The sequence below is a fragment of the Schistocerca americana genome, chromosome X, assembly GCF_021461395.2.
Source record: "Schistocerca americana isolate TAMUIC-IGC-003095 chromosome X, iqSchAmer2.1, whole genome shotgun sequence".
Classification (NCBI taxonomy): Eukaryota; Metazoa; Arthropoda; class Insecta; order Orthoptera; family Acrididae; genus Schistocerca; species Schistocerca americana.
This window is the reverse complement of record NC_060130.1, coordinates 507,976,793-507,988,688: the sequence shown is the minus strand read 5'-3', so window position 1 is coordinate 507,988,688 and position 11,896 is coordinate 507,976,793. Positions and strand designations below refer to the sequence as shown.

The 11,896-nt window shown below is 35.9% G+C and overlaps 1 protein-coding gene across 5 annotated transcripts in view; it reads right to left on the bottom strand.

The window, feature by feature from the left end:
* Nucleotides 1-1,113: 1,113 nt before the first annotated feature.
* LOC124555037 (synapse-associated protein of 47 kDa-like) overlaps nt 1,114-11,896 on the bottom strand; it is a 320,494-nt gene continuing 309,711 nt past the window's right edge. For 3 of the 5 annotated variants that reach the window (XM_047128800.1, XM_047128803.1, XM_047128804.1), the window contains one exon: nt 1,114-3,141. In XM_047128800.1, coding sequence (XP_046984756.1) covers nt 3,002-3,141 — 140 coding nt within the window. In that variant the 3' untranslated portion in view covers nt 1,114-3,001. Of the gene's footprint in view, nt 3,142-7,315; nt 7,765-11,896 lie in introns of those variants that run through there. The other 2 variants (XM_047128801.1, XM_047128802.1) reach the window with 2 other exon arrangements.

Sequence of the window (11,896 nt, the reverse complement as noted above, 5' to 3'; positions counted from 1 at the left end):
AGAAATGACCCAGATTCTGAGCTAGCAGCATGATCCCACAATGAGGCAGTTATCTATGAGATAATTAGTAATCAAATAAGTGGTAGGTAGGTACCTGATGAAAGTTCCCTGTTCAGTGGTTCAAGTGGGTCATTAGTGTGGTTAACACTTGTATGCAGCAACAGAGTGATACACTGAAAAGTTTATTTTATTGTTGTCTAATTAAATATTGATTTACTTCCTATAATGTAGGTTTCTTTTATCATCATTTATTTAAATTAAGAGTAAACTGTGATTTTGCACATACACATTTACCTTGGTAACATAAAGGCAACTAATCTTCACACATGTAAAAACTGTGCCCCACGCCAACTCTTGTTAAGAAAAACAGCATGACCACTCGAGGGTTGATGTATCACTTTGCATGGTCAGTTTACAGACCAAAATTAATAAAAATTAAGTATGTTATTTGTTCTTTTAATGTGCCAGATACAAATGTCCAGATAATTTTTGGAGCCTTTATTGTATTATGATAACCTCTGTAACAGTGTGCCTGCACATTCTGAAATTTCCTGGCATTTTAAAACCGTGTGGTGAAGCCAATACTGGAGAGCTACAGTTAAGTATGTAAGGTAATTGATAAGTACTGGTGTAAGCAGAACTTTGAGTGAGGGTAGTGAGTCATGCCTGGGTAGCTCAGCCAATAAGAGTATTACCCATGAAAGGCAAGGTTCTGGATCTGGCACACTGTTTTAATCTGCCAGGACCTTTAAGCTTACGCAACTTACACTCAAAACTTGCCTGTATGATTTTACAGCACACATCTACCTCTCTGTGCTTAAAAATATAAACTGTGTAATAGCAATGTCATATACTGCCACAGTTGTCAGAATCCCGTTGTCCTTAATTATGCCTTTGTAAAAACAAATTTTTTAGTTTCACTTTCACAGTCTTTTCAAGATAGGTCAGCACAGCTTTGCACCAATGTATCTTAATTGCTGTACATAATCAGTTTCTTGTTCTACATGAGCCGGGCAATTTATATTACATTTATAGAATATTGCGTTTGAAAAAACTAGACCAGGTATTGTATCAAGTGATGCAGGTGAGGGGTTGGAAAAAAAACAACAGTCAGCCAGGGAAACACACAATATATTTCAGTATATTGTAACCATTAATTACATTTGTTTTCACCTACATGCACATTTATCTGTTATACATACACTATATTTCTTAACATCCAACAGATGAAAAGGTACATTATGAAGGTGGTTAGGAATCCCAGTGGCTACTTATATTGTCTATTTCTTTTTAAACAAGAAGATCTTGAAATAACTTGGAAGAATGTATGCATCATAGTTAATTGTTATTCACTCAGGCTGGTTACATTAACTCATTCTTAATAAACATATTTTAACTTATACCCCAACACAGTCTTCACTTGTGCAAATACATATATTTCTCAGCCACTCCTGAAGTCATGAAGAATCAAACCAACATTCATCCAAACCCGGTATGGAACCTGCACGCATTCAAACCAAGCACTTATGCACACGCGTGCACACGTGCTTAAGCGCGCGCGCACACACACACACACACACACACACACACACACACATACTCTGCCTCTCAGTGAAACAAACAAGAAGAGAAAACCACATAACAACAAGACAAAATAAGAACATTTAAAATTAATGAAGTAATTATTATCATTAAAATATAAAAAGTTATTATAGAAATTACAACAGTGACATAGGAACTTTCAGTAACATAAACCTTCAGTAAGTCCTCTACAAAGCAATACCTGCAACATTCTTCAAGGGCAGAGCTACTTTACTTTTGTCAGGGAATCAATAAGTATGATGAATGAATTTCACTCTTCTGTGGAGGTTAGTATCAAGAGGAGTCACCATCTGTATTGGTTTGCAGAACATTTTTTTGGGGGAAAAAAACTGGATGATAAACTACAGATTATGAAGAAATCTTGTTTGAAAATCTATTCAGAAGACTAGACAATGGTATATTTGCATTTTCTATTCTTCATTAAATGTTTATGTTGAAGACACCTTTAAATCATTCTGGGAAGAACTTATTAAACAACAGAACTGATCACTGCAAGTGGAATGTTTGTGTGAAAGGTGACGACAAAATGGCAAGTCAGGTCATTTTAGAATGGTTTCATATTTGAAGAAGAGTTTTAATAATGACACACACCTCTGAAACAGTTACACTACAGACACACAGATATATATCAACAGTTTTGATCAAGTGAAATACTTATAGGCAGAAAGTGGTTATTGCACTCTAACAATTTCTACTTCACTCGACCCATCAACTTTTATATTCTCTGGTACAACATGTAAGCACACTTATTACTCGAAATATAAAATTTTGTAATTTTATGACAGTTAATTCCTGCTACACAAAAAATAATTGGTTGTAACAACTTTTTGTTATAAAATGCTGAAATTAATCACAAACAGACACTTGATCACAAACTGTACAGTTCTCATATACAACTTTTCACATATTCTGAAGTATGTACATACACTCATATACAATTTATAGCAACACTAAATAATATTAATTTATGGAACACAATTTTAAAAAGATTTTTTTTACATAAATAAATCAAATTACTTTATTTCCAGTATTTCAACAAAATGTAGTAATTTATCCTTCTATTTCACCCAATGAAAGGAAATCTCATTTATTTTAGAAAATTAATTCAGCTATTTATTTATTAATGTGCATTAACACTATTTTTAATTTGATATTTTATAGTCATTCTCTGGTATGTTTTATAGAACACGGTAACTTGAAAATTGACATTTTTCCTTTATGATTAATAAAATATTTGGCGAATTCTGAAGCTGACATCCAGAACAAATAAAATAGTTTTAGGCTAGCAGTAATCTCTTTTACAATGAAAGAAGGCCATTTCATGAAGCCCTTAGGTATACCCAAAAATAAGCTGCAACTGGTCATAAATGTACGTCAGCCTACTGTTACAAGTTGTCAGCTATTTCAGATCAGTTGTATCCTCAGCATCCAGCATCTCCTCAATTTGATTCTCCCAGTTTGAGTCTTGTTGACTGTCTCCATCTGCAACCACTTCATAATCTTGTAGTTCTGCTTCTAGCTCTTTCTCCCACTCTTCTTCTGGAGGAGAGAGACAGATACGGAGGAAGCATAATGACAACAGAAAGCTAAACATCTAAAGGATACAGATGGGAGAATGGAATTGGAGAGGAAAGGATAAAATTAACTTGACTGATGTATAGTGTGAACAAAAATCTCTAAAACAAAATAACGTGCACCAGTAGTTGGAAATAATTTCCTGTCAAAGTTCTTTAAATTCTACTCTTGCTATTAACCTTAGCACGAGATCTGCAGCTTAACTACATCACATCTGCACTGTCTTGGTTTCCAAAAATGTGTAAGTACATTACAATTCTGGCATGAAAAGTCGTTAATTTCCATTTATCTACATACGATCACAACTTTCATCTATGACTGCTACAGTAAGCTGCTCATTTTATAAATTGCTCAAGTAAAAACTATCCAGATGTAAACAAAGAATACTCTGTTTTCACAGTTTCTCTGCACCACCACTATTGTCTCAAACTGCTTCATAATTTTGAAAGTAAAAAATAACTGTCTTGTGCGCAGCTTTAAGCACAGTCTAATCCAGCCAGAACTACTTTGGACTTCAAAAACTAACTAAATAAACTGATAAAAAGTACAAATATTTAAGTACTTAAGCCTACAATTTATGTAACTCTCAGTTCTCCCATTAACTTAAATAAAATTAACTAAAATTAAGCAATGAACAAAAACTCCATCTGAACAGACCTCTTAAGGCCCAACTGCACCAACCAACCACAGTGTCATCCTCTGCCGATAGGCATCACTGGATGTTGATACAGAGGGGCACGTGGTCAGCACACCACTCTCTCAGCCGTTGTCAGTTTTTATGACCAGAGCCACTACTCCTCAATGAAGTAGCTCCTCAATTGGCCTCACAAGGGCTGAGTGCACCCCACTTGTCAACAGCGCTTGGCAGACTTGGATGGTCACCCATCCAACTGCTTGTCGAGCCCAACAGCGCATAACTTCTGTGATCTGATGGGAACCAGTGCTACCACTGTGGCAAGGCCACTGGTGTAATGAAGAAAGTAACAGAAGGAAAATGGTAAACTGAAAATTGGATAGCAAAAACTGCTGAAGAAACACCATTATTCACCTTACAAACATGAAATTGCAAGGGATAAACAGCACCCACTAAAAACTGTGACGAACTTTCACTTTTGCTCTTACTCCTTTTTCAAGTGCCAAGAGACTGAAAGGATTTGTCTTAACACAATTTCGTAGTATGGAACACAACAATGCACCCACCTTTTAAAATATGCCCACAATGTATTGACAGAGTAGGAATAACGCATGGGTATCATTTAAGGGAAATACACAGATGTGGTTAACTGCATGAGAACATCAGCTGACAGAAGTTAAAGGAGTGTAACACTGAGAATATGAAGCAAAAATTGTGATAAAGATAGTAAAATAGCAAAAGAAAGCTATCCGGATGAGCAATAAAGATATTTTAATGCCACAAACAGGAGCTGACCTAAGATCTGAAGCAAATAAAGATAATTGACCAACTGGCAACATAATAAGTTTACTTGCTGAAGAAAATTCCTGTGTTTGTAACACAGAGAAACAGTTGTCTTACAAGTATGACAAATAGCTATAGTTGCAACACTGGTCAATGCTGTGAGTTTTGTGGAGAGCCTATTCACAACCTTAGTCACGCGTTTCAGTACATAGTGTTGAGATATGAACTTATACATGGACTGTAAATTGTGTTTGAGGAACACTTTATGCTACACAAGAGAACATAGAATTTTAAAAATAGTAGGCAATGTGATAGAGCCTCTGCGTTAGACTAAAATTAGAAGGAATGGACAAATTCATTTCACAAATCTCTAAATGGGCCAGTAGTGAGGGTAGTACCCTTGTGCAAAAAAAGCTGCATCTTTCAGCCTGTACACTGGATTACTACACTTCACTGTGAAAGTATGAGTGGGAGCACGGGAGTGTGAACAACAATGAACTTTGTATCTTTGGCATGAGATAAGGAAGGACACCAGATACACTCTTGAAAATACAGGCTTAAACACTGTAGCCCTCTTCTTCAACATTATGGATTACACTGGTTTCTCAAAATAAAACCATCCACACTATCCCTAGTTATATTCCAGGACCTATGCATCACGTATATTGTCCTAGTCCATCTGTATTATGCCCATTCGGTAATTACATTCTCTGATAAGTAGAGTCCCATTCTATACCCCACATGTTCAATGCACCACCAAGTTGAACACTGATAACAAATGCAAAATTGTCTAAAGGCAAAACTATGCTGCGCGCAACCTTCTATCTCTTACACAAACTTGTTCATTAAAAAATTGACATGTACATTAATAGCAATCATATAAGTTGACTAACAGCCACTGAACACAGGGTACCATAAGCTGCGGTTACTTTGCCCTTTATAGGCAATTTTTTTTTTAAATTTTCCCCACTAAAATTACATCATCAGTATGGAGCAAACAAGGTAATATACATTTACAGCATTTGAAGAATGATCTACAAGGTTGTGAGTTCTATGAAGTGATACAGAGTTGGCAGTACTGGACACAATGTTGTTCATAAAATATTTAACACCAATTACACCCTAGTAACTTCTGCCTGGAAGGTTAACATCAGGTATGCTAAAAATATGCTGAGTAATTTTGCATGCTGTCAGCATTAGGTAATAAGATGAGAAATGGTCATTTGTGTGAAATTCTGTTAGTAAACATATTTAGCACTTCTTTAAAATGGTTAACATTTTTGCAAAATATGGGGTTACTTTAGCCCAGGCCAAAGCAACCCCAAAATGAAGATGAAGTGGTGCTAGAATCTGATGGCAACCCTGAAAGTTTCTCTGATATGCAGGTTGATGTCCAGCACCACAAAACATTGAAAGATAAATTAGTAGTTGGGCAGTATGCTACGGTTTCATACAACTAAGAAGAATATTTGAAACTGGAAAGACATGAGTGATGAGGGTGCTAAAGTGAACTCTATGGGGAAGTTGAAGTCCTACTGAAAATTGCCAGAAGAAAAAGGCAAACCATTTTATCCTTGAGAGAATTTGATACGAATTATCAGTCCCACACAAATAACACAATTTGGCTATATGATATAATCTCTTTGCAAATACTTACCACAGTGTAACAAATAAGTTAAAAATGAATTAGTCACCTAATGAAATATACTACACTTTTATATTTACTGTATCACTCTCTTAGTAAGTTCAATTTCCATGTGCTTACCTTCAAAATTTGGCAATTTATTTTTCCCCTCATACTCCCAAATTCTATTCTAGTGATATTCATTGAATTTACTTTGTCCCAACATCATAGTACTACTCTTCCACAAAGAAATGCGTAAGTGGGTTGAAGTAACCCCAACTGCAGGTAACATTGGCCCACTTACGTTTATGGAACGACAGCAACAAAAGTGATGTTTTTTGTTATTAAACTACTTAACTGATGGTACAAGCCTCTGACAATACTGGCAAAAAATATTTAAATTTTCTCACTCTTGTTACCCTTTGTTTTCTTGCCACATTTAAAGGGCACAGTAATCTCAGTTTACAGTAACCCAGTCCATTATCCCAATGACTTGAGCAGAAACTTCATCAGCAGTGCACATAGGATACCTAAGTGGTTTTTACACTTTATCTTCATGAAACATTATCAGCCAATCATAGTGTCAGTCAATGACATTTTCGTAAATATATGAAGTTCTTATTAAAGCCTCCTCCACATTTACACTGCACCGTCCTTGCCCCATAATCCTCCAAACTCTGTCTCTTTTGATCTTCTGCCCTATTCATAAAATAATGCACTTCCCTTTTACTTGCCACCGCTCACTGGCTCCATGCCATATACTTCACATAACAATGATTGTTAAATATGCATTATGTTTCCTAAAATATAATCTTTGACAGTTCATTATAGTATTTAGTGTGTTCTGTTCCCTGCTTGCAACTTCACTTTGAAATTGAGTGGTGTTCCATCTTCTCTAGAACTGTAATTCATCAAAAGGTCACAAAACAATAGAATAAAAATAAACATATAATTCCAACGCATGAAACATCATGTCAAAAAATAATGGCGTATTCAGTTATATTAACCAGCTTCACAGTCTTATTTGAATACATGAAATATATTTGATCAGTCATTTCAGGGTTAGAGAGATATATTATTATGTCATAGGTTATCCTCAATTCAGACCTATAAACCTTTATTTTTTTCCTTCAAGCCAACAGTAAGAGCCACAGCCATTTACATTACAGAATTTTGCAGAGACCCAGCAGTCAGCATAACACATTTTACTTCTGTTAGTTTCACGGCATAGCTATTTGTTTAATCTCTCATTAATCAGTTCTGTCTCCATTTCACACATAATAAGAAAATGCAACCAAAATCCAATGTAAGTCTGGCTTTGAGCATTAGAGAATCAAAAAGGTGCGTCTAGAAAATTATTTCCACAGTGCAAATGCGAGCATGCATTTAAATAATTGTTAATATTGTGACACAGCCATGCTCATTGAGGTAAACTATTACATTAACTAATGTATGAAAATTAGACTCAAGTGGCATCAAAGTGGCAGGAGACTTTACAGGAAATGGGGAAGGCCGTGTGTTCCATGCTTTTCTCCTTCTTCTTAGGCTGTAGAAAAAAGAGCAAACAGGAAGCCTCACCCTCTGGACTGAAAACTTCGTAATTTTTATACTAACAGAGTTTATTACAGACAATAAATGGAACACCATGAGACCAGCACTTACCAGCACATCTGAGAATTGAGAAGTAACAGCACATTCTCACAATTATTGTATGCATATAAAGCTATGAGCCCAACTTCATGAGTTCCATGAACACACATTTTTAAATGAATATACATGTTACATCTAGAACTACTTGTGCACAAGAGTTACAAAAGACCAAATTATTAAAAGAAATAGTTGAAGCTATACAGATCAGGTGTAACAACAACTATCCATTTCTGTGGTGAGAAACATGTGGCAAAAGATATTGTAGTTTTTTTCCCCATTTTATTTCATATTTTTGCCTAATTATGAAGCTCTGTCTCTAACTTTAGAGTATTGAAAGCTCAAATGACTGTACAACCAACATTTATTCATGGAAACAAACAATATGGTTTCTGGGATAAGATAAAAGAGCTCAAAAGATTCTGTAAATTTCTAAACTATATTACTTAAAATTACTTTGGGCACTGATTAGCATATAGTGGTTGCATCAGTGAATTACATGGCATAACCATGATGCCCTTGCCTCATACTGACCCAAAGAGAGTATTCACTCAAATGAAAAATGATCGAGAAGACCAACAGCAATCTTATCAATCAACATTCATAATCAGTATTTGGTTAGTATCACAACACTATGGCAGCCACACACACGTCCAATAGTAAACAAATCATTCGGTTCAGGTACAGTACAGTCACATTAATGGTAACTGAAAGTAACACAAAGAAATTCTGTGAATTTATCATCAAATTAGTTAAGTTAATTGCACAGAAAGTCAAATTATGTTTGTGACAATGTGAGAAAATAAATATAAGTGAGAATTGACGTATTTCTTCTGGAGTATTTAAGTCTTTGTCCGAAATAAGGTATCCCATTTCTTACCAATAACATTCGTTTAATTATGTTTTGTAGCCCCCATAAAAATTGGCAAGGGCAGGGGGATGGCTTAAACTGGTTTTCTGGTCAGATGAAGGCAACACCTTACACTCCCATTACGGCTATGTTCCATACAACTTTGCAGCATTGAAGCACACCTCTAGATTGATGACTGCTATATTTTCTGAGGAATAAGATATCTTTTTACATGAATACTGCTATGACCATATGTAAGGAACAGCAGGAGTGGTTGTGAATTCATTTTGTCAAAGGAAATAAAGAGCATTGATAAATGAGCAGAACAATGACATGTAAAACGGCTTTTTGTCGGGATTAACCTCCCCTCCCCCCCCCCCCCCTCCCCCCCTAAAAAAATGTACTTGGGTCCTCCACTTTTTATTTTTTATTTGTTGTGTCAGTGGCATAATGCATAACATAGGACATAAGACACCTTACCATGACACTGAATCTGCAAGTTCTGCACACTAGGCATTAATCTGGAATGCTTTTAGAAAGGAACACAACCATAATCACTGTTGAGACATGCGTGGTACAATATGTCCCAGTTGCAGTCAGGATCACAACAGCCTCTGCTCATAGATGCTAATATCTCTCTGACAACATGGGAGCCACGCAACAGCCAACACGATCAACAAACCCTCCAGTGCCTAATAATGATCTGTGCTAAAGCACTCCAGCAGAAGCCTGCCTACCAAAGTTCCATTAGTAACACACAGGAAAGCGAGTCTGAGGTATGTAATATGGACACCACATTGTTTTCTTTTTCCATCTTAGCATGATAGAAATACGTAACTGGTTTGCGTCGAACATTTCAGAGGATGTTATTAAGTAGCCAAGTAGAAGGTAACTACTTCCAGTTTAGCCATGATCCAAAAGAACGGATAAATTTTGTTGAAATAAAACCTACTTGAATTTACTTAAATTACATTCTCGCATTTTTACATTCTGCATTTGTTTTTATTAATTGTAAATGTCACACTAGTGCATTATTTGTAATTCACAAAAAGCAAATAATGTAAGTCAGCTTCTCATGACCGATAACAGAACAAATGTGTCACCACAAAACAGCTGCCACAGTGTATTTAACCGTGTGCACCATATAAATTAGCTAACTTTCTTTTATCTTCCAAATGGATTGGACAATCACAGTTCAAAAAGGATGAGTAAGGAATTTAGTTATCATTTCAAGGAATCATCATACCATTCACTTTAAATGCTGTAATAATATCATAGAAAACTTATGAAACAGTTAGATGAAGCACCCTGATGCTCACAAATACGAGCCAGTTGTTTGAATCGCTATGCCACACTTGTCTATATACCCTTATAATACAAATTTATATGCCAGCTGAGAGAAGTGTACTATTAACTGAACAGTTAGATTTATGGATATGAATTAACAGATTTTCAAGGAAGCTGTACTAGCAGCAACTGAGCTTACATTAATTCCTCTTTGAAGCATTGCTATTTAACCATTCAATATTTTTAATTAAATTAGAATACCATGTCTACAAAGGAACGGTTCCATTCTCTTGAAGAAGGGCTCATGATGTGTTCCCTAAATAGTTTTAACTGATAAGAAAAATCTCATTGCCACTGGCTGTAAGTGGTGATCATGCATATGCGTAGCACGCGTGTGCACACACACACACACACACACACACACACACACACACACACACACACACATTAAAAGGACTAGACTGCTGAAACTGTGCACCATGTTTACCACACATGATGTTCATTAAAGACAGTTCATTAAAAAATGAAACTCTTGTATCTACAGGTAATATATTCCAGTTTCATTTCATATGGAATGGGAATACAGGTGAAAGAGGTGATCATGTTTCTGCACAAATTACATGCATTTTTGCATTACTTTCAAATATTTATGTCTCATCCATAAAAGACTTATTAATACTTTCTGTTAACTAAACTTATCACAAATAGTTTACACATTTAGGAGGAAGTACCATTTTTTGAAATTTAACTCTCAACTCACATTATAAAGACCTACTCTGAAACAGTATTTACTTACCTCATTAAGTTGGTACACAAGTAATTCCTGCTATTCAGCTGTGTGTCCTAGGAATGTGAACAGGCACACACAAGTACAGTTGCAAATAAAACTGAACTAACCCTGAATTCCACACTTAAGTTGTAATTTGTGGTCTCCCTTGACTGTAATGAACTTTGTGAGCCAATATATTATCTGTGTCAGACTAAGTGAAAAAAATCTATGTTTACAAAATCTACACAACAAATTATGATTTTAAATTGAACTAAAACCAAATGCAGCTAAAAAAACATAATAGTTACGAGAGAGGACAATAGACATACAGAAAGAGAGAGAGAGAGAGAATTTCAACACTTCAAACAAGGAGTTCTTTCGCCCTGAAGGACAGAAGCACACAGCTGTAGAGAGGCTTTTTCGAAGATCACATGAAACTGTCACTCAGGGTCCTGAATAAAAGAGAGCGGGGTGGGGCAAGATGTACATTCAGGTTCCCTTTTTTTAGTGTGATATCTGGATGCGACATCTTCCATCTGAAACCTTGAAAGTACCTTTCTTCTATTTCTCTGGACACACAAATACCTTGGTCTAATACTATAAATTATTTTGCCTCTCTGCTGAGACTGTCACCCTCCACCTGCTTCTCTGCAAAGTTGGGAGGCCATGCTTGTTGGTAATAAAATATTAAAACATATATGAAACAGTGTTTTAGAAAGGGCTGTTACTATTTTGTTTTATCATGAAGCTCTGTAAAATTATTTATGCACCATAGTTTCCCAGAGTACTGTGTGTTTATGCCTCTCACCTTGTCAATAGCATACGAAAAAGGAAGGGTGTGAGGGGCAGGCCAGGCAGGTTGGGAGACAAGAGATCACTTATCACCAAGCAAAATTATACACTCCTGCTCCCAGTAGTCAAACTACAAGTATCCTATAGTACTTACTTTGTTGACAAAATAAATATATGAGGACATTTACTTTCAATAACCATCTTTTTTTCGCTTCCATAAAAACACAATGCTCGGAGTGTAATGAACATTTGACATCAAGGTTCTCGCAGACAAAACATTTGGGAGGGGGGGGGGGGGGGGGGGACGCATGGGAATGGAGAGGAGGAGGAGGA